At 38.3% G+C, this 24,742-nt stretch overlaps 1 protein-coding gene across 5 annotated transcripts in view; it reads right to left on the reverse strand.

The window, feature by feature from the left end:
* The window catches only part of LOC131136968 (receptor-type tyrosine-protein phosphatase U), a 302,752-nt gene that overhangs the window by 210,583 nt on the left and 67,427 nt on the right, over window positions 1–24,742 (reverse strand). For all 5 annotated transcript variants that reach the window (XM_078798065.1, XM_058084359.2, XM_058084358.2 and 2 more), the window contains exon 2: window positions 7,712–7,843. In XM_078798065.1, the coding sequence (XP_078654191.1) occupies window positions 7,712–7,843 (132 nt within the window). The remainder of the gene's footprint in view (window positions 1–7,711; window positions 7,844–24,742) is intronic.

Raw genomic sequence — 24,742 nt, forward strand, 5'->3', positions numbered from 1 at the left:
TCAGTATAGACAAACTTCAATCATCTGTAATGGTAATGGTTTTATTTCATTTGAACATGCATCAGATTACAATTGAATGCATCACATAATCAGTTCACAGTTCCACATGTCCAAAAGGAGTAGAAAGAAGCAAAGCTTATTAAATCCTAGCCCTCCATCTGGTAATTTTACAATCAGTAACTGTTACATTTGTTCACTTCCTGCTTTCATAATATATTTTAAGTTTTTTTTTCTTTTTTTTAATTTTATTTAATTAAATTATTACCGAAGTACTTTGGTATGTGACAAAAAATGTTTAAAAAAATAGCAGTGAGGCCTGCGTGCTAAACACTCACCACCGTGCAGCATCAGACAGGCATGTATTGTTTAAACATTCAAAAAAGTTCAAAGCTTCGTTTTAATTTTAATGATCAACCTACGAGGTTGGACACAAGGAATAATTATGTGACTCACGTATATTTTTATCCTGGTGTCGTTTCACTGTGCTGTAGAGTTTTTGCTTCCTTGTTAAAACATACCATTGCAGTACTCAATCCTTTTATGCAATGGTGAGCATCCTCGTCTGCCTTTTGGGCGCAGAAAATTTGGTTGACATTGTGGGGTTTGTCACGGAGAAAATTGCAAACGTACAAATACTTCAAGCTAGCGGTGACACGAGAGACAGTTAGTCGTCTACAGCTAATCAGGATGCAGAATACAATACACAGAATACCAATGCAAAATACAAATTTTGATGGGCAATAATTATCTTACAAATTATTATTATTATTATTATTATTATTATTATTATTATTATTATTATTATTATTATTATTATTATTATTATTATTATTATTATTATTATTATTATTATCAATATTATTGTCATTGTTATTTTGAGACCATTTCATGCAATTCACAAATTTGCTGTTATTCCCTCTGCATTTTTGAAGAGGTATCCAAGGACCAAGGAAAAATCCATAAAATGTTGGTTGGGATTGATTATTACTGCGTGATGGCATTAAAGAAACGGTCCAATGCACACAATCGTAATTACAATCCCCGCCTCTTTGTCATCATCCATGAACCAGGAAGTAGCATTCTAACGAACAAACAGGTGGACAAAGACAAATAAACTCCATTGTTGTTGTTTTTTTATTTTATTTTGTTAACAGTTCAGCCGCTTAACCCTCATCTAAGTGATATGTGTTTACTACATTATTGTCGTTTATAACCTTCTGAATATGGCTTTTTAACATTATTATAGACCTCTAGACATGAAATAACACCCCATAATCACCTTTAAACTTGCATTACCCAATATCGTAGACATACTATAAGACATAAAATATACAAAAGACATAAATAAGAGCATAGACTATAAAATATTGATTCACAGTCACATTAGCATCAGGAGATCTTGTTGCTGTTACTTCCTAACATTACTGACACTAAGAGACCAGTGTAGAATACTACTGTACATATCAACAACATGTATTTGAATGCACCTTCTGAATGCCTTGCATTATTGTATTGTACTTTACTTTATTTAGCCATTGTTGTGTTTGAAAATGTTTAGTTTAGGCCATAAATACAGACAATTCATGGCGCCTGTAATACTAATAGGCCATAGTCAACCACGAAACAGCGATTCGTTAATTAAGAGAAAAAACACGATAGAATAAAGCTGCAAAATTTGACATGCGAAGTGGCGAGGGATGGCCTTATATCTCTTAATCCAATGTGCCAGTGCTCAGTGGGGGCTTAGCCGGGACTGTGTCAAACCCCCCCCCCCCCCCAATCAATACCAAAATTTCAAGGATGAACACAAAGTCACACGGCAACACAAAAAGTAACCAGACTCAAAGAAGAGGCGTGACCTTCCTTCTTTAATCCAAGTCCTAACAGCATTTGATCAAATTTGTCAAGAGATGGTCCACTTGTGTCCACAGAAAGCTTCTCTTTGTGAAACCTGTTGCAGCTTGCCCTTGCCGTGTCATTTAAGGCCCAAAGCCTCCTCTCACGCTCGGCAGATGGAGGGAGGAATGCTTTCAAAGTCCCCAACAATCCTTCTATCCATATATATAAATACATATATACATACGTATATATATATATATATATATATATTAAGGATCGACCAATACATCGGCCGATATTTGCGTTCTTTACTTGAATCGTTATCGATCGTGGGTTCGCCGATGTATTTTTCCGCCGCATGATTTACAGACAGGCATCCGCCAGGCAGCTTTGTGTTGCTTTTACAATGAGTAACTGTTACATTTGTTCACTTCCTGCTTTCCATAATATAGTTTGTTTTTTTTTTGTTTTTTCGTAATGCACCCCGTACCGAAGTACGAGGTGATATGAGCATCCAATGACATAATGTGTACCATAGTAAGTGTCAATATAGTGATATGTATAGCACATCATGACTGGTTCAAGACTCTTCATCCTTGTATTTAGCAAACATCAACTGCTTGTATTGTTTCTTGAATTGGCTCATCGTTGTGCATTGTTTGAGGGTCTTACTCAATCCATTCCATAGTTTGATTCCACATACTGAAATGCTATGGCTTTTTAACGTAGTCCTAGCATAGAAGTGTTTCAAATGTACTTCTTCCCTGAGATCATATTTCTCCTCTCTTGTAGAGAAGTATTGGATGACATTTTTAGCTAATTGGTTATTTTTAGCCTTATGCATTATTTTAGCTGTTTGAAGATGAACTATATTAGCAAGTTGAAGTATTAGTGATTTTAGAAATAAGGAGTTAGTATGTTCTCTGTAGGCGGCATTCTGAATTATCCTTACTGACCTTTTTTGCAGTACATTTAGCGAGTGAAGATTGCTTTTATAGTTATTAGCCCATATTTCCACATAATAAGTAAGATATGGTAGAACCAGAGAGCAATAAAGAGTGTGGAGTGATTTCTGATTGAGATCAAGTTTTGCTTTGTTCAATACTGAAATATTTCTGGCCACTTGATGTTGTATTTTTTTATAGTTGATAATGCCGTTTAAATGTGTTCAGTGTTTACATTTAAATAAATATTTGTTTAAACTCAAGACCTGTAATATTTGTTATCATTGTCATTTTTTTGTGTAAATTAAGGCAGGAAAAGCAGTATCGGCCACAAATATCGGCCCAAGCAAAATCGGCCATCGGCTAAGGGTGATGGAAAAAAATCGGTATCGCCCCAAAAAAAATCATATCGGTCGATCCCTAATATATATATATACAGTGAAGAAAATAAGTATTTGAACACCCTGCTATTTTGCTATTTCTCCCACTTAGAAATCATGGAGGGGTCTGAAATTTTCATCGTAGGTGCATGTCCACTGTGAGAGAGATAAACTAAAAAGAAAAATCCAGAAATCACAATGCATGATTTTTTAACAATTTATTTGTGTGATACAGCTGCTAATAAGTATTTGAACACCTGAGAAAATGAATGTTAATATTTGGTACAGTAGCCTTTGTTTGCTATTACAGAGGTCAAACGTTTCCTGTAGTTTTTCACCAGGTTTGCACACACTGCAGGAGGGATCTTGGCCCACTCCTCCACACAGATCTTCTCTAGATCAGTCAGGTTTCTGGGCTGTCGCTGAGAAACACGGAGTTTGAGCTCCCTCCAAAGATTTTCGATTGGGTTCAGGTCTGGAGACTGGCTGGGCCATGCTAGAACCTTGATATGCTTCTTACGGAGCCACTCCTTGGTTTTCCTGGCTGTGTGCTTCGGGTCGTTGTCGTGTTGGAAGACCCAGCCACGACCCATCTTCAATGCTCTGACAGAGGGAAGGAGGTTGTTCCCCAAAATCTCACAATACACGGCCCCAGTCATCCTCTCTTTAATGCAGTGCACTCGTCCTGTCCCATGTGCAGAAAAACACCCCCAAAGCATGATGCTACCACCCCCATGCTTCACAGTAGGGATGGTGTTCTTCGGATTGTACTCTTCATTCTTCTTCCTCCAAACACGCTTATTGGAATTATGACCAAAAAGTTCTATTTTGGTCTCATCTGACCATAAAACTTTCTCCCATGACTCCTCTGTATCATCCAAATAGTCATATGCAAACTTAAGACGGGCCTTGACATGTGCTGGTTTAAGCAGGGGAACCTTTCGTGCCATGCATGATTTCACATCATGACGTCTTAGTGTATTACCTACAGTAACCTTGGAAACGGTGGTCCCAGCTCTTTTCAGGTCATTGACCAAGTCCTGTCGTGTAGTTCTGGGCTGATTCCTCACCTTTCTTAGAATCATTGAGACCCCACGAGGTGATATCTTGCATGGGGCTCCACTCCGATTGAGATTGACCGTCATGTTTAGCTTCTTCCATTTTCTAATGATAGCTCCAACAGTGGACCTTTTTTCACCAAGCTGCTTGGTAATTGCTCCGTAGCCCTTTCCAGCCTTGTGGAGGTGTACAATTTTGTCTCTGGTGTCTTTGGACAGCTCTTTGGTCTTCGCCATGTTACAAGTTAAAGTCTTACTGATTGTATGGGGTGGACAGGTGTCTTTATGCAGCTAACGACCTCAAACAGGTGCATCTGATTCAGGATGATACATGGAGTGCAGGTGGACTTCTAATGGGCAGACTAACAGGTCTTTCAGGGTCAGAATTCTAGATGATACACAGGTGTTCAAATACTTATTTGCAGCTGTATCACACAAATAAATTGTTAAAAAATCATGCATTGTGATTTCTGGATTTTTCTTTTTAGTTTATCTCTCTCACAGTGGACATGCACCTACGATGAAAATTTCAGACCCCTCCATGATTTCTAAGTGGGAGAAATAGCAAAATAGTAGGGTGTTCAAATACTTATTTTCTTCACTGTATATATATGTATGGAAATCTTGTCAATGCATTTTAGACACCACTTAGTCACAAAACATTTGTCTTCTTGACAGGTCAAGGTCATCATCCCGCAACCCATCTAGTTCATTAAACCCGTAGAAGAACGGAAGCTTATCTGGCAGTCCAACATATCAGATCTAACTCAAAATAATGAAGAAAAAAATGAGCTATTATTAAGACCTTGCCGCATTCTATCTTTTTTTTTTTTCCCCGTCTTCTTATTCATGGGAACAGTAGTCTTTTTAATTTCTCCTGGGATCTACAAGCTGCTGCTGTCTTAGCTGTGTTTACTAATCTTCCCTCGACACAAATTTCTCAGCTGCACAAAGTAATACTGGCGGAATGTAAATAGCCTTATCTCATAAACTCTAGTTATCCCTTGCCACCTTGGCTGTCCGCTGTGATACATAGTTAGAAGTCAGCACGGGAGGATTAAGGAGGTAAAAGCGGAACAAGAGTAACTTCTTTAGTCCGGGTTCAGCAAAAAGGTGATCCACTTTAAAAAGACGAAAAAAATGAACAATAGGTGTTATTCTTCTACATAAAGAAACATATTGAAACAATAAGACGGAGGATGTTGAGATCAAATTGTAGTTCTCCCATGGTTCGATACCCAATGTCTTGTCATGTGTACATTTTTACTACCTGCCTCATTCAACCTGTGCGTCGCTGAAGGCCCCTTCAATTGCTGTAAATGCCATGAGACTGAGTTTTAATTAAACCCAAAGGGAGAAGCGTTAATTAGCCCATCGCCTGCTGTGAATTGGCTGCTAGCTGCGGGGCGGATTCTCACCGCACCGCTGATGACAAGAACGTAAATGAGGTGCAGTTTAAGAGTTTTGGGTTAAATTTGGAATTTGTCACACTCCAAATTGAATTCTACCGAGACTGATGCCTCGCGGGCGAGAATGATATGTAAGTCCGATATATCAAAAAATCACAAGTGTAAAGCTTTTTTTTTTTTTTTTTTTTTTTTTTTTTAAATAGCACATCCATTCCTGCAGCAAGCTTTCCACCACCGTGCGAGAAGAGGACATATCTCTTAAAATGTTGTGATTGACTGTATCCTCTTAAAGAAACCACAATCGGTGACATTCATTCATCGACCGCATCGAGTGCCTGCTCTTTTCTTTTCTTTTGCAAGACAAAGACAGATGAATTTCACTTCCTTCTTATTCATGCAGCGAACAAATAAATACATATTTCATTGAATTCCCTGTATTGCAGACAGATGGACTGATTGTCAAGTGGATCCCTTCAACAAACACCTGGGAATGCTGATATTTCTGGTGAGAAGCTGAAACAACACGGTTCTCTTTGTTACTTCCCCTGTAGGAATTTGTTAATGCAAGGATGGAGGAGTGTCTTATAAACTATGCACGCCGTCTCCCTCTGGCAACCACAAGTAGAGAGGATGATGGCAGGAAAATGTTGGTTTCCATTAGTGTTGGGGCTGGTTAACATAAAATTATCCTTGGGCTTAGCGGGAAAACAGACAAAAGTGGGATGACTGCTTCATTAAAAGTGATGCATAATGGAAGCTGGACTGTAAAACCAAATTGGCAGTCACTGTATCGTATGAATAGTGTGTTTCTTTACTCCACTCTAAGATAAACAGATGCTGAAGGGTAGGTCAAGTGCTGACATTGTCAAAGCAAAAGTCTTCATACAGTGACAGCGGAACGTCTAAAGGCGACTGCCATAATCGGGAGAATCGGCAAAATACAAAACTTCTAAAAGGACTAATTCTGGGATTTGAGGAAAAACAGGGTTGATAACAGAACAACAATATAGCGTTCAAACGGACTATAAGTCAGTTTTTTTTCATCGCTTGTCCTGAAACTTATATTCAGGTGTGACTACCGTCGACAACCACGACTATATGCTGCTCCTGGCATTCAGTGATTTGGAATTAGATCGGGAGCTCGGTGAATTTGCTTAGCGGTAATGTTAATTTAACCTATGCAGCCTCACAGCTATGTTCTTCATGCGATTGTGTAGCTGAATAACGAACGAGTGGTTAGTATGCAGGCCTCGCAGCTAGGAGACCTGAGTTCAATTCCACCCTCCATCATCTCTGTATGCTTCGCGACTTTTCAGAAATTAATGAATAAATGATTGCTGTTTTGACCAGAGGGCTGCACGGTGATCGAGTGGTTAGCACGCTAGGAGACCCTAGTTCAATTCCTTTTTTTTTTTTTTTTCCCGTCCAGGACAGGAAAGGTGTAAGCTACAACTTCCCTGTACTATGAAATTTTATTTGCCGTTTTTGTTATGCAAATTTGGAGCGACCAGACCGGAGGAAGAAGAAAACCCTAGTTCAATTCCACCCTCGGCCATCTCTGTGTGGAGTTTGCGTGTTATCCCCGTGCATGCGTGGGTTTTCTCCGGGTACTCCGGTTTCCTACAACATTCCAAAAACATGCTAGGTTAATTGGCGACTACAAATTGTCCATAGGTATGAATGAATGTGAGTGTGAATGGTTGTTTGTTTATATGTGCCTTGTGATTGGCTGGCCACCAGTCCAGGGTGTACCCCACCTCTCGCTGTGATAGGCTCCAGCACCCCCGCGACCCTCGTGAGGATAAGCGGTAGAAAATGAATGAATGCATGAACCTACCAGATACCTGTTCATCCTGTTGTTCTGCACGCTATTTTTCCTGACACATTGTTTTTGACTGATGCAACTTTCCCTACTTTTTCCCCCACACTTGTATGAGCTGTTAATGCTACAAGGTAAAAAACAGTTTTTAAGGTTTATGACAGTAACGGTTGGACAGTGGAACAATAGTTGTCTATTTCAATGACTTCCCAAAATAAATAAACATAGAAAAGAAGCCTCGGGATGCATGAGGATGACTCACCGCGCAGGAGGTCTGAGCCGGCGGATGGGGAATTGTGCGTCCGAAACAGCTGCCAGTCAAAGTCATCTTCTTCACCCTGTATGAAGTCACACAGACTAGGATCCGAGTCCTCTTCAAATGTGCAGCCAGCAGCTGAGTGGAAAAAAGGAAGAAAACAGCAACAGTCAGACAAATACAAGATTTATCTTATGACGTATCATAGTTGCCTTATCTTAGTTGGATCAGTAGCCACGTTTACATGAGGAGTTTTTCTCTTTCCGAATGGAATCTTTCTGAATGACCTTTCCGAAAGCAATGGTATACATGGAAATGAATATTCCAATGGCGTGTCTACATGCGCCGCTATAATCAACCAGAATAGTCAATGGGGCATGCCCAGTAAAGCGTAAACACCAACATCACGTGATACCGACTTCCTCCAGTTTTTCTTTCACTTGTTGGAATAACTCCGTATTGCCAGTTTTTCCTTCGTCCAGTCTTGAAATTTAGTTCAAATCAAAAACAAACTTTCCGCAGCAGTCCAGTGCCGATTGCTCGCCTCCATTTTTTTAAATCGAAGAACGTCTGGAGCTGCGTGTTACGTCATATCTCAGCATTCGCTGAAAGAACGAACCCGGGAACAGGAAAAGATAAAGTTCAATCTTGCTAATATTTTATAATTAAGCTCAGCACATGTTTTATATAGATATGTATTTTCTTTTTTTAATAAAACTGGACTTGTGAATGGCGTATAGAAGGGTTTAGATCAGGGGTGGGCAAACTACGGCCCGGGGGCCACATCCGGCCCGCCAAGTGTTTGAATACGGCCCGCCCCAATCTTTCCAAAGTATTTCATTTAAACTCAACATACAACCTGGCATCATGGCCTGAGCCAACCTTTTGATGGTTTTATCAATTTCGTTTTTTGACATGGTCTGTTGTTTACAAAGTGCTCCTGAAAAAAGGGACACAAGCACATAATAATAATAATAATTATTATTATTATTATTATTAGATTATTATTAGATTATTATAAGAACTATTATGATTATCATAATCATTATATCAATGCTAATTATTATATTAATTATATAAAATATCATTGTTATATTTGCATATTTTACATAATAATAATATAATTATTATTATTTTAATTTTATTGTAATTATTATAATATTTTATTATTTTTAAAAGATTTAAATATAAATATAGAATAATAAATAATAATAGCAGATTGCATGACAATTTTACAGATACAATAATACCAGGTGGACTGTTACGTGTAAAATATATAGTCTGCCCCCCCCCCCCCCCCCCCCCCGTAAATTTTGTCATATCAATGCAGCCCGCGAGTCAAAAAGTTTGCCCACCCCTGGTTTAGATTCTGTTCCACAGATGGCGCTAATGCACACGAAAGCTGCTTGCCAACCGCCAATAAACAACAGAAGAAGAAAGAACGCAGTCTGACAACTTTCCGTTTGAGCGGGTACAAGATACCTCAATCGGATTGGGGAAAGGAATATTCCACCCCTGGGAATCCCATTATATATTCATTCGGATTGGCACTTTTCTTTCGGAATGAGGTGTATACAAAGGTTACATTCTTTCCGTTTGAACAAATAACCCGAATGGAATTGGAATATTTGGGTCCATGTATACGTGGCTAATGTTAGCTTTTGTCAAACTAGTACAATGAATAAGTTTTCATCTGAGGATATGTACTGAGGACCTACCAAACTAAAATCTTACAAAAACAATGACGGTCCAGTGAACTTTCTCAGATTATTTTTTATGACGTTGCAACGGTGTTACATTTGAGAAGATGAATCCATCTTGTGAACAAAAAGAAATTGTGTGACTTTATGATTAAGTCTCTGCATTTTACTGCATCACGGGGTTTGTTTGAAAAGGATCTGAGATCACATGCGGGGGGATTGAGCAGTTCCTGTAAGAATTTTCACACAGTTCCTTGAATGTACCCTTAATCTACTTGGTGTCCTGCAGTGTACCTTTCTCCTTGATCCCTCATGAATTTTGGAGGGACATTCCGGACTTGGCAACGTTCCTGTAATGCCACATTTTGTCCAATTATTGATGAGTCTTCAGTGTCCTAAGGTATATCTAATGCTTTTAAAATTATTTATATCCCTCTCTAGTTGAGTACCTTTCAACAACCAGATATTTTTAAGCTGGTCGCAGAATAGAGTGAAGGATATATCCAAGGAAAGGAACATTATGCAGTAAGAAATCGTTTTTTGGGGTGAATTAATCACATTGGTGGAAGTACAATGGAAAGGTTGACTTCTGTCACTGTGCCATGCATGGGTTCCATTATCGGTTTGATGGGGAACCAAGTACTGGTTCAGCCATAGCCGCCTTTTTCCCTGGGCTCAAACCAAGGTCAAGCCGTCCAGCGAAAATCCCTGGCTGTCAACTTAATGCCCAACTGGATTTTTTTACCGATGTACATTCGTACCATAAAATATTTGGGCATTTTTGGGAAGACTGACTACATGAATTTTATTAAAGAAATATGTAAAGGTCCTATTAATGTTGTTCGGGAACAACCCTTACATGAATATATAAAGGAAAGCCAGTTTTAATACAAAAAAAACAGGCTTCTCTGCACATCTTAAAATAAAAGCTAACACCTAATCGGTCTTTCAGCTACAAAAATGGGAAGTTTTTTAATGATTTTTTTCTTCAGCAAATAGTCTAACCTAAATAAGCTGCTAGCTTGTTAAAATGTGAATGGCATCTATTATGGGGGGGGGGGGTACTGGATGTAAATTGTGGATAAAATATACTGCAGTGAACCTCGGATATATCGGACTCGGATATATCGGAAATTCGCTCACAACGGACAGATAAAAAAAGAACCGATTTTTCTGTAATGCATTTCCAATAAGAATTCATTGGATATATCGGATTTTTTATAACGGATTTCGCCTATTTCGGACAAAATCTCCAGTCCCGTTCCAATTTCCCTCGCATATATCAGATGGCCGCATCGTGTCTTTCTCCTGGCTCCAGATTTAGGACAAATATAAAAGTGAGTGACGTCAATAATACTAGCACAGCAGTGAATGAGATCTTAACCTCACTGTTGGAAATAACGTAGGCCTGACGGGCGTAACAGGGCCTAGCGTATTTAACAATTTGTTATGCTCAGAGTCCAATAAAGTTAAATTCTCATTACCTTACGTCTCTTTTCATTGCCCAGTCCAGGTACATTGGAAACATAGTCAAGGAAGTGCCTTTTTATAACGGATATAAATCCGATATATGCGCAAAACGGACATTTTCCGGTATACGCATATAACGGACAAAACCAGTGGGAACAATTGAATCCGATATATCTGAGGTTTACTGTATATCAATACAGGTCAAGTGTGATTTTTTACTAATGTACATCCGTACTAGCTGACATCCATAGAATATTTGGGGATTTTTGGGAAGACTGACTACATGAATTGTATTAAAGAAATATGTAAAGGTCCTAATAATGTGTTCGGGAACAACCCTTACATGAATATATAAAGGAAAGACAGTTTTATAACAAAAAAAAACAGGCTTCTCTGCACATCTTAAAATAAAAGTTAACACCTAATCGGTCTTTTAATGATTTTTTTCTTCAGCAAATAGTCTAACCTAAATAAGCTGATAGCTTGTTAAAATATGAATGGCATCTATTATGGGGGGATACTGGATGTAAATACTGGATGTGGATAAAATATACAATATCAATACAGGTCAGGTGTGATTTTTTACCAATGTACATCCGTACTAGCTGAAATCCATAGAATATTTTCGGATTTTTGGGAAGACTGACTACATGAATTTTATTAAGGAAATATGTAAAGCTCCTATTAATGTGTTCAGGAACAACCCTTACATGAATATATAAAGGAAAGCCAGTTTTATAACAAAAAAAAACAGGCTTCTCTACACATCTTAAAATAAAAAACTAACACCTAATCGGTCTTTTAACGGTCAGCAAATAGTCTAACCTAGATAACCTGATAGCTGATACTGGATGTAAATTGCGGATAAAATATACAATATCAATACAGGTCAGGTGTGATTTTTTACCAATGTACATCCGTACTAGCTGAAATCCATAGAATATTTTCGGATTTTTGGGAAGACTGACTACATGAATTTTATTAAGGAAATATGTAAAGCTCCTATTAATGTGTTCAGGAACAACCCTTACATGAATATATAAACGAAAGCCAGTTTTATAACAAAAAAAACAGGCTTCTCTACACATCTTAAAATAAAAAACTAACACCTAATCGGTCTTTTAACGGTCAGCAAATAGTCTAACCTAGATAACCTGATAGCTGATACTGGATGTAAATTGTGGATAAAATATACAATATCAATACAGGTCAGGTGTGATTTTTTACCAATGTACATCCGTACTAGCTGAAATCCATAGAATATTTTCGGATTTTTGGGAAGACTGACTACATGAATTTTATTAAGGAAATATGTAAAGCTCCTATTAATGTGTTCAGGAACAACCCTTACATGAATATATAAAGGAAAGCCAGTTTTATAACAAAAAAAAAACAGGCTTCTCTACACATCTTAAAATAAAAAACTAACACCTAATCGATCTTTTAATGATTTTTTTTAATGATTTTTTTCTTCAGCAAATAGTCTAACCTAGATAACCTGATAGCTGATACTGGATGTCAATACAGGTCAGGAAAAGCATACCATATTAGTATGTGAGTGGGCTTTTAATATTATGTAATATATATGAATTTATCATACGTGGCATGCAATTTGACTCTTTCAGTTTTTAGTTCAGTACAGATAAATAAATATCGGGCGGTGCGAAAAAATTTCTGTCCCCCAGTGGGGGCGTGACAGAAAATAATTGAGAACCACTGCACTGGGGGGGATTTGCGTGTTCACTCAAAGTGTTGATTGCTCAGTCAGAAAGCCCACATCACCTTGCAAATGGCAACAAATCCACCAATGAGTAAAAATGTCTGCAATCACACACACACAAAAAAAAAAAACAGTAATTATAGCTCTTGCATCTAAAAGAGAATAACCATTACAAAAGAACATACTGAAACTACATAGCAGAGACTGAAAACCCCAAAGCACATTAACAAAGCCATGTACAAACAGCAATAATATTTGGTTGAGTTAAGGCTCCCCTGGGGTGTGTAGTGATCATCATTACACCTCACAACCTGCTATTCCATGTGCCAAAAAGAGAAAAAAAACAAATTCAAATTATATTTAATAGCTATGGCTTTAATGGCCTGAAGGTCCCAAATCATCACGCTTCAGTCACTGCACTCTGCATCTGTTGCCATATTTTACATTAGTCCATCAGTGGGAGAATTACAGTGCGACAGTCAGTGGGCAGCAAGGAACAGCCTGGTCGTGAGGGGCAAAGTGGGCCTCTGTAATAATGGGAGCTGGACAGCACGAGATGCCACATGCTAATTGACAGGAATAACCACAAGCAGGTCTTGAAGGTGACCGGGCTTTATTACTGCTCATTCTTTGGCTTGACTCTGCCATTAAATAAATGATAGACTGCGGAGAAAGGCGCTTCACCCATGTGAAGTTTTATAAGTCTCGTTTTTAAAAAATGATGTGAAATATTGCCATTGCTTCCAGTTATTATGTGCCAATTGAATTGATAATGTGTAAAAAAAAAAAAAAAAAGACAGGAAAGGGCGTATAGTAATAGTTTATCATCAGTGTCTGATGTGTATTTTTTATCACCCTTTAATGCATCAACGATGTTGGGTTTTCATTCATTCATTCATTTTCTACCGCTTTTCCTCACAAGGGTTGCGGGTGGTGCTGGAGCCTATCCCAGCTGTTTTCGGGCGAGAGGCGGGGTACACCCTGGACTGGTTGCCAGCCAATCACAGGGCACATATAGACAAACAACCATTCACACTCACATTCATACCTATGGACAATTTGGAGTCGGCAATTAACCTAGCATGTTTTTGGAATGTGGGAGGAAACCGGAGTACCCGGAGAAAACCCACGCATGCACGGGGAGAACATGCAAACTCCACACAGAGATGGCTCAGGGTGGAATTGAACCCTGGTCTCCTAGCTGTGAGGTCTGCGCACTAACCACTAGACCGCCGTGCCGCATGTTGGGTTTTCTTTATTTAAAAAAAAAAAAAACACGTTAAAGTTTTCCGATTTTGCATTTCGTTGAGGAAAGAATTTCATTGGAGAACAACCAGCATAAAAATGGTGGATGACGCTGCAATGCTTCCTCTCTCCACCTGAGGGAGCCAGAGGACCCAGAAGGAGGCTGACATCATTGCAGCGCCCAAATGAATGAGTTGCTCGCATAGGTAAACATTATATACACATGTATATAATGTAGATTTCTGAGGTATACTTTTTGAGTGTTAAGTTGCTGCATGATGAATTTAGTGTCGCTCTTGAAGTGACTGTTATGTTGTTATACTGTTATGTAATGACCTACTGTGTTTGTTTGGGAGTGCACTAAAAGCTTGTGATTGGCTCCTGTCAAAGAAAGAGCTACCGTTTCCTTACTTACTTAGTAGTTTTGAAGATTAGAATTTAGCCATAAAGTAGCCGCACCACTGCCGCATGCTTCAAAGTTTACTTCTAGTTATTGTTGTACAACAGGTAGGAATGTTCAAACATTGCCAGTACAGGTATAGTAAAAGTTTTATGAATATGAATACAATTTACATAATTTGTTACGGAATAAACATCTGGCTGCTAGAATAACTTGAAAGTCAACCAACATCACAAAATGGATTATGTTTAAATTGTTTTTGGTCCAGAGATACCAGACCTTATCGTAAGAGAGAAGCTCTGGGTAAGTAAGACGTTTCATGAATAAATACATAAATAGTGTTAAGTTGCTGCGTGATGACTTTAGTGTCGCTGATGAAGTGGCTGTTATGTTGTTATGAGGAATGTTCAAACATTTCCAGTACAGTTAGTAAAGGTTTTATGATGGTGACATTTTTACTCTGGAACAAATGAATACAATTTACATAATTTGTTACGGAATAAACATCTGGCTGCTAGAATAACTTGAAAGTCAACCAACATCACAAAATGGATTATGTTTAAATTGTTTTTGGTCCAGAGATACTAGACCTTATCGTAAGAGAGAAGCTCTGAGTAAGTAAGACGTTTCATGAATAAATACATAAATAGTGTTAAGTTGCTGCATGATGACTTTAGTGTCGCTGATGAAGTGGCTGTTATGTTGTTATGAGGAATGTTCAAACATTTCCAGTACAGGTAGTAAAGGTTTTATGATGGTGACATTTTTACTCTGGAACAAATGAGTACAATTTACATAATTTGTTACGGAATAAACATCTGGCTGCTAGAATAACTTGAAAGTCAACCAACATCACAAAATGGATTATGTTTAAATTTGTTTTCGGTCCAGAGATACTAGACCGTATCGTAAAAGAAAAGCTCTGGGTAAGTAAGACGTTTCATGAATAAATACATAGTGTTAAGTTGCTGCGTGATGACTTTAGTGTCGCTCATGAAGTGACTGTTATGTTGTTATGAGGAATGTTCAAACATTTCCAGTACAGGTAGTAAAGGTTTTATGATGGTGACATTTTTACTCTGGAACAAATGAATGCAATTTACATAATTTGTTACGGAATAAACATCTGGCTGCTAGAATAACTTGAAAGTCAACCAACATCACAAAATAGATTATGTTCAAATTTGTTTTCGGTCCAGAGATACTAGACCTTATCATAAAAGAGAAGCTGTGGGTAAGTAAGACGTTTCATGAAATAAATAGTGTTAAGTTGCTGTGTGATGACTTTAGTGTCGCTCATGAAGTGACTGTTATGTAGTTATGAGGAATGTTCAAACATTTCCAGTACAGGTATAGTAAAGGTTTTATGATGGTGACATTTTGACTCTGGAACAAATGAATACAATTTACATAATTTGTTACGAAATAAACATCTGGCTGCTAGAATAACTTGAAAGTCAACCAACATCACAAAATGGATTATGTTTAAATTGTTTTCGGTCCAGAGATACTAGACCTTATCGTAAAAGAGAAGCTCTGGGTAAGTAAGACGTTTCATGAATAAATACATAAATAGTGTTAAGTTGCTGCGTGATGACTTTAGTGTCGCTGATGAAGTGGCTGTTATGTTGTTATGAGGAATGTTCAAACATTTCCAGTACAGTTAGTAAAGGTTTTATGATGGTGACATTTTTACTCTGGAACAAATGAATACAATTTACATAATTTGTTACGGAATAAACATCTGGCTGCTAGAATAACTTGAAAGTCAACCAACATCACAAAATGGGTTATGTTTAAATTTGTTTTCGGTCCAGAGATACTAGATCGTATCGTAAAAGAGAAGCTCTGGGTAAGTAAGACGTTTCATGAATAAATACATAGTGTTAAGTTGCTGTGTGATGACTTTAGTGTCGCTCATGAAGTGACTGTTATGTTGTTATGAGGAATGTTCAAACATTTCCAGTACAGGTATAGTAAAGGTTTTATGATGGTCACATTTTGACCCTGGAACAAATGAATACAATTTACATAATTTGTTACGGAATAAACATCTGGCTGCTAGAATAACTTGAAAGTCAACCAACATCACAAAATGCATTATGTTTAAATTGTTTTTGGTCCAGAGATACCAGACCTTATCGTAAGAGAGAAGCTCTGGGTAAGTAAGACGTTTCATGAATAAATACATAAATAGTGTTAAGTTGCTGCGTGATGACTTTAGTGTCGCTGATGAAGTGGCTGTTATGTTGTTATGAGGAATGTTCAAACATTTCCAGTACAGGTAGTAAAGGTTTTATGATGGTGACATTTTTACTCTGGAACAAATGAATACAATTTACATAATTTGTTACGGAATAAACATCTGGCTGCTAGAATAACTTGAAAGTCAACCAACATCACAAAATGGATTATGTTTAAATTTGTTTTCGGTCCAGAGATACTAGACCAGGGGTGGGCAAATACTTTCACTCGTGGGCCGCATTGAGGAAACAAAATTGTCCGGGGGGGCCAGAACATATATATATATTTAACACACACACTATTTTATACTTACAATTTTCCTTGAATTTTTTTTTGTCTAATTTTATCTGTAAGTGTTATATACTATCAGCTGTATGTTTTGATGTCCCTTTTTTCAGGAGCACTTTAAACATCACACCACATCTAACTACGTCATTTAATTTGACAGTTTTGTTGTTTTTTTTTTACTAAATAAGACTTGCAAGTCATGTTGCCAGTTTGTATGTTAAAAGTTGAAATACTTAGAAAGCAACTGGTGGGCCGGATTCAAACGCTTGGTGGGCCGCATGTGGCCCCCGGGCCGTAGTTTGCCCACCCCTGTACTAGACCGTATCGTAAAAGAAAAGCTCTGGGTAAGTAAGACGTTTCATGAATAAATACATAGTGTTAAGTTGCTGCGTGATGACTTTAGTGTCGCTCATGAAGTGACTGTTATGTTGTTATGAGGAATGTTCAAACATTTCCAGTACAGGTATAGTAAAGGTTTTATGATGGTGACATTTTGACTCTGGAACAAATGAATACAATTTACATAATTTGTTACGGAATAAACATCTGGCTGCTAGAATAACTTGAAAGTCAACCAATATCACAAAATGGATTATGTTTAAATTGTTTTTGGTCCAGAGATACCAGACCTTATCGTAAAAGAGAAGCTCTGGGTAAGTAAGACGTTTCATGAATAAATACATAAATAGTGTTAAGTTGCTGCGTGATGACTTTAGTGTCGCTGATGAAGTGGCTGTTATGTTGTTATGAGGAATGTTCAAACATTTCCAGTACAGGTAGTAAAGGTTTTATGATGGTGACATTTTTACTCTGGAACAAATGAATACAATTTACATAATTTGTTACGGAATAAACATCTGGCTGCTAGAATAACTTGAAATTCAACCAACATCACAAAATGGATTATGTTTAAATTTGTTTTCGGTCCAGAGATACTAGACCGTATCGTAAAAGAAAAGCTCTGGGTAAGTAAGACGTTTCATGAATAAATACATAGTGTTAAGTTGCTGCGTGATGACTTTAGTGTCGCTCATGAAGTGACTTATGTAGTTATGAGGAATGTTCAAACATTTCCAGTACAGGTATAGTAAAGGTTTTATGATGGTGACATTTTGACTCTGGAACAAATGAATACAATTTACATAATTTGTTACGGAATAAACATCTGGCTGCTAGAATAACTTGAAAGTCAACCAACATCCCAAAATGGATTATGTTTAAATTGTTTTTGGTCCAGAGATACTAGACCTTATTGTAAGAGAGAAGCTCTGGGTAAGTAAGATGTTTCATGAATAAATACATAAATAGTGTTAAGTTGCTGCGTGATGACTTTAGTGTCGCTGATGAAGTGCCTGTTATGTTTCATACGGAATAAACATCTGGCTGCTAGAATAACTTGAAAGTCAACCAACATCACAAAATGGATTATGTTTAAATTTGTTTTTGGTCCAGAAAACCTCATACTAGACCTTATCGTAAAATAGAAGCTCCGAGTAAGACGTTTCCATGAAATTAAAAAAAAAAAAATGCAAATTCATATTGTAGGTGTGTTATAATTGATTCAATTTGTAAGACTGTTGATCTGCCAATTATGCCGGGTCATGTCATGGGGAATAAAAAAAAAGACAAGAAAAAAGATTCAGAACCCATGCAGGCATTCAAAGGAATTAATGCTTCAATTAATTTAATCAAGTTACTCACATGACTGTCCATGAATAATCACATACTTATACAGTTGAATGTTTTTAAACTCTTTAACAGAACAATAATGTTCAACCTGCAAAGTTTATTTGTTTTATTTTAAATTAAAAAAAAAGGTTCATGAAATATTAAAGATATTGCAGTAATAACAAGGGCCAATTCCACATAGACTATCTTCCACAATGTGTGGGTGTCCAGTGGAAAGGGTCAAGTCCATGATCATCCCACACACACTCTCTCTCTCTCACACACATACACAAAAACACATAAAATTGTGTTCTGGTCTACAAGGGTAATCATTACAGTATGTTCTGACCTTAACTTTTGCATCTTCACTGCTAGAATATGAACTCAAAGACAAATGTACCGCCATGTAAGCCTGATCCATTGGGTAACAGTAACCAGCAGGGGAGAGAGTGTAGGTTTCTCCCTCTGGGTTTGATTTATTGGCCCATGCTGGGGTGTTACTGCATAGATCTGCCGGTGGGGGCACGGGGTTAATTGTCCCGCAATGGGGTCTATTTCTAATAGAACAGCCAGTGATATGGGACCTGACACATCCAAATGTTGGCACTATATTATTCCCCGCTGCTTCAGTAAATGAAGCCTGCAGACTCCTCCCTGCAAAAAAAAAAAAAAGTCTCATCATTTGAAGAAAAGAAGCCGGCATCCAAGGCCAGAGCTGGAGGGGAATGTCATCCCCTTAATCCCATCTATCATGACAAGCACGCTCGGTCGTCAGCCATGCCTGTGTGGTGTGCGGTATATGAGTGGTCATTCCTACCTGAATGACTGCTGCATCATTTTGTGCAGAGCTTCTATCCAAAAGAATGTATATTTTACACAATTTACGCTTGATCTCATTATTGATTTAAAAACTATTTCATTGCTGGCGGACATGAAAATTGTAGGGATTAGTCGAGTAGATAAATATCAAGTGCAAGACCAACAGAAGGTTTACGACACATACAACTAAAGTATCAAATCTACTAAGGCAGGCCTTGCAGGAAGAAGAACAAGCGGTATAATAAAGTTTCTTTTTATGGGGAAAAAATGAGGAACAGATTTATTGTATCAATAAATCAGGGCGCGCTATTCTCAAGGACGCAGTATCAGCGGGGAACATGCTGAAAACTGCTGCGTAGAACCGAATCAGACGGATGGCTCAAGAGGGAAGAAGGGCTGCTGGAGGTTTTTAACTGTTTGCGTTTGCATATGAATGTAATTGTTTCACACTTGACGAAGAGAAAACATTAAGATGCATGTCAATTTACTGAAATATTAGCTTTTGTGATTTGATACAGTAACCCAACAATATGACACTTTCAGGTTGCGCATGCCCCATTGACTATTCTGGTTGATTATAGCGGCGCATGTAGACACGCCATTGGAATATTCCTTTCCATGTATACCATTGCTTTCGGAAAGGTCATTCGGAAAGAGAAAAACTCCTCATGTAAACGTGGCTAGTGCATGTTTGGACAAGGATATGTTTGCCGATATGTTTTGGCTATGTTCGCTGATATTTTTCTCGTTATTTTTGCTGACAACACCAACTGAACAATAAAGCACAGATGATATGAAATCTCCGCTGATTGTGAATGACGCTGGTATAAGAACCCGGTATTGATACTGAATTGGATCGACCATGTCCCTTATCCATCATCAAACTCCAATTTGTGAGTTTAAAAGGAATTAAAAAAAAAATAAAAGGGTCAAAAGGAAGAAAGTGGAGTTTACGATTTACTAAAAGAACATTCAAATGTGCTAAGTCCTTCATGCTATACTTCAACACAAGGGCAGCCATACATGAATTGTTGTTATTTCAGATGAGTTGTCAACCTTAATGGCTCCTTCTGATGCTTCAACCAATGCTTTCTGCACTATGAGATGCAAGAATTAGTTTTTATAAACCACCAAAACTCATGAAGGTATAATAGTTTTTGTGGGTGAGTAGCTCATAATGCCCAAATGTGTACTCTGGACAGCATTTAAGTGATTAAACCAATATTAAACCATGTATAATTGAAAATAGGAACAAACAGAAATATGAAAAAAAACTGAAATACCCAAGGCTGTTGTCTATTAATCAATACCGCACTTTTAGAAACCAATCTCAGCATGTCCATTTCATTCATTTAATACGTCTAGAATAAGTCCAGCAAACTGTTCAATAGCACCTTAGGGATATGTGGTTCTGTGGTTAGCAAGTCTGCCTCGCAACCTGGAGGTTCAAACCTCAGCTTAGAGCTCTCTATGTGGAGTTTGTGAGTTCTGCATGTGCATGGGTGGGCTTTGTTCAAGTACGACCGTTTCTTTTGATAAAGACAGTGTAAACTGGTTCATCAGTTCTAGATGTCTAGATCAGTGGTCTCAAACTCAATTTCCCTGGGGGCCACTGGAGCGAGGGTCTGGGTGAGGCTGGGCCGCATCAGGTTTTCCAAAAAAACAACACTTTTTCAGGGCTTTGGTTCCAGTTTTCCACAAGAAAAGCTCGGATAGAACATTCCTCTGTTCTCTTTCTACACAAAATAGGATTAAATAATAAATAAACAAATAAAGAATAAAAAAAATCAATCAGGGCGGCACAGCGGTCTAGTGGTTAGCGCGCAGACCTCACAGCTAGGAGACCAGGGTTCAATTCCACCCTCGGCCATCTCTGTGTGGAGTTTGCATGTTCTCCCCGTGGGTTTTCTCCGGGTACTCCGGTTTCCTCCCACATTCCAAAAACATGCTAAGTTAATTAGCGACTCCAAATTGTCCATAGGTATGAATGTGAGTGTGAATGGTTGTTTGTCTATATGTGCCCTGCGATTGGCTGGCCACCAGCTGGGATAGGCTCCAGCACCCCCCGCGACCCTCGTGAGGAAAAAGCGGTAGAAAATGAATGAATGAATGAAAATCAATCAATCAAGCATTTCAGTATGTGGAATCAAACTATGGAATGGATTGAGTAAGACCCTCAAACAATGCACAACGATGAGCCAATTCAAGAAACAATACAAGCAGTTGATGTTTGCTAAATACAAGGATGAAGAGTCTTGAACCAGTCATGATGTGCTATATATATCACTATGTTAGGAAACTACAACTATATTAGGAAAGCAGGAAGTGAACAAATGTAACAGTTACTGTGGTACCCATTATGTCATTGGATGGTCATATCACCTCGTACTTTGGTACGTGACAGAAAAAAAACAAAAAAAATTAAAACTATATTAGGAAAGCAGGAAGTGAACAAATGTAACAGTTACTGATTGTAAAAGTACCAGATGGAGGGGTAGGATTTAATAAGCTTTGCTTCTTCCTACTCCTTTTGGACATGTGGAATTGTGAACTGATTATGGGATGCATTTAATTGTAACCTGATGCATGTTCAAACCATTACCATTACCAAACTTTCATATCAAGGCGGGGGCCTCAAACTAGCGTAGGCCGCCGTGAGTTTGAGACCCTTGGTCTAGATAGTTCTAACCTTTGTCAAATGAGACAATCAGATCATGTATGAAGACCCAAAAAGTAATGTAGTGTTTTACTCGTGTCAACAAATGGCAACCAAACCATGCAGTAAAATAGGCCAAATCTCCGCACAACAAAGTGCACCTAAATCTCAAGTCGGAAGCAGCAGGATCTGGGTGTGATAGGGTGAGTAATGTTGGAGGCAGTTCGGGGGGAGGAGAGTGGCTGATCTGCATTGCAGCGAGTGTGGCCAGATACATCACCAGGTGACAGGTATATTTATTCTCTACTGAGGCTCTCCTCCCAGCACTCCCCTGGCTGCCTGTGGAAGCCATCCATCGCCATACCTGAATACGCAATGAAATCATCTCTCTGCACCACCTACCCCCCCCCCACAATCCCACTCCCGGGCATTAATAACTCAACTGTGCTGGTTAGATGGTCCTGGGAAAAAAGAAAAGGCCAGGAAATAGATTGGAAGTAGGAAGGAAAAAAAAAAGAGTTGGGAATTCAGGGCGGTTTTTAATGACACAAGTTCTGACGAGGAGTTTTCCCGCGTCTAGGATTTAAGCGTAAAATATAAACAATAATCCCTCGATTGTTGCGGTTAATTGGTCCCAGACCTGATGATGAATTAATTTCGGTGCTTATTTATAAATGAAATAATTTTGTAGGAAGAGCATGAAACATCTGTTTACGACCTTCTACTTTTATGCATATGGTTTTTATTATTATTAGATCCCTCTAGACATATAATAACATCCCTATAGTCAGCTTTAAACTCACATTACCCAATATAGAAGATATAATCCCACAAAATAAGCCATTTAAGACATAAATATGACTTGTGCTCATCTATGCAGGAAGTGACGTCATGGATTCAGAGTTGAGTTTTAGGCCACAACAGTACCTCATGCTATTACTATAATTATGATGATGATTATTATTATTGTGCTTATGGTGAGATAATCCAAACCTGCAATAATTTCCATTGGCAGCGATCAAGTCCGGTGCATGTTACTAGTGACACCTTGTGGCCAGTGTAGAGTACAGTTTATCAACACCTTTTAATCCCTTAAATTGTATTTGTAGTTTTGTTCATTTTGTTGTTTTTGTGTTTGAAAATGTAAATTTAGGTTAAAAAAAGGTCCACTTTGCTTAAAATACATATTTGTTGACTAAAAAAAATAAAATAAAATAATTACATAAAAAAAAACACCTTAAACCATATTAAGAAAGCAGGAAGTGAACAAATGTAACAGTTACTGATTGTAAAAGTACCAGATGGAGGGGTAGGATTTAATAAGCTTTGCTTCTTCCTACTCCTTTTGGACATGTGGAACTGTGAACTGATTATGTGATGCATTCAATTGTAATCTGATGCATGTTCAAATGAAATAAAAACATTATTATTACCATAATAGGCCATAGTCAAACATGAAACAGCAATCCATCCATCCATTTGCTATATCCTCACGAGGGAGTCATAGGGGTATGCTGGAGCCTACCCTAGCTTACTTCGGGTGAAAGACAGGGGTACACCCTGGACTGGTGGCCAGCCAATCACAGGGCACATATAGACAAACAACCATTCACACTCACATTCATACCTATGGACAATTTGAAGTCGCTAATGTTTTTGGAATGTGGGAGGAAACCGGAGTACCCGGAAGAAAACGTACGCATGCACAGGGAGAACACGCAAACTCCACACAGAGATGGCCGAGGGTGGAATTGAACGGGGTCTCCTAGTGTGCTAACCACTTGGAAAAAAGCAATCATTTATTAATTAATTTCTGCAAAGTCGTGATAAAGCGAGGATGTTCGAACCATGAAGTGGCAAAGGGTGACTGTTGATTGTCTATATGTGTCCTGTGATTGGCTGGCGACCAGTCCAGGGTGTACCCCACCTCTCGCCCAAAAGTCAGCTGGGATAGCCTACCCCCGCGACTGTAATGAGGACAAGCGGCATAGAAAATGGCTGTATGGATGGATTGGGTTGCAAAGTTGCAACTGAGGTTATTTGAGTAGTGAAAAACATCGGTTGGTCTTCATCAACTCCTTCATAAAGTACTCCATCTTGACACTAATTGTACTTGAAAAGACAAGTTCAAGATGGCGATTGGAGGATGAAAGCAGCTCAAATGTCGCTAAAATGCGAGTCAACCAGACTCCATTATTCTTCCGACATCAACCTTCCTTCTGTGCTATTCTGAGGGCAACTTGCAATGGAAAAACAGCTTGTTGTTTCTCCCTCACTGACAAAAAAAAACATCAATTATTCCATACGCCTGTTCCTGTGGGCTTTTGGCCTGGTGAGTGAGAAATCCCAGTTAACACATATTGAAGTTTTTAATTATCATGTTTTTTTTTTCCAAAGCTTGGTTTATTTTCAGTGGTTGTAGTTTCTCGGGGAGGAGTAGACTGAGGTTTCTGTTTAACATTCACCGCCGGTTTTAGAAGGAGGTACTTTCTCTGCTCCTCTTCCCGCCCACTGAAAATGTAATAGAGGTGACAGAAAGAATATATAAAGGCCGGTTGCACAAATCGATTTAATTAGCATGTGAGGTGGCTCGGATTTCAACATCTGTTTCAGTTCAAAAGACTACTTTTTTTTTATAAGCGCTCGCTTCGATTTTAGAGACGGAAAAATGTGGAACGACTTTACAAAGGAACTCATTTGCAAATCTAATTTTCAAAAGCAGGGGTACATTATCCGGTGTGTGTCTGCGGAGTCATGTACAAGAGGTGCTTGACATACTAAGTAATACCACACCTACTTCAGTTTTACTGCATTCACTCTGGGGGCA

Source organism: Doryrhamphus excisus, linkage group LG17, assembly GCF_037039965.1.
Source record: "Doryrhamphus excisus strain RoL-2023G ecotype Guam linkage group LG17, RoL_Dexc_Guam_v1.1, whole genome shotgun sequence".
NCBI classification, from domain to species: domain Eukaryota; kingdom Metazoa; phylum Chordata; class Actinopteri; order Syngnathiformes; family Syngnathidae; genus Doryrhamphus; species Doryrhamphus excisus.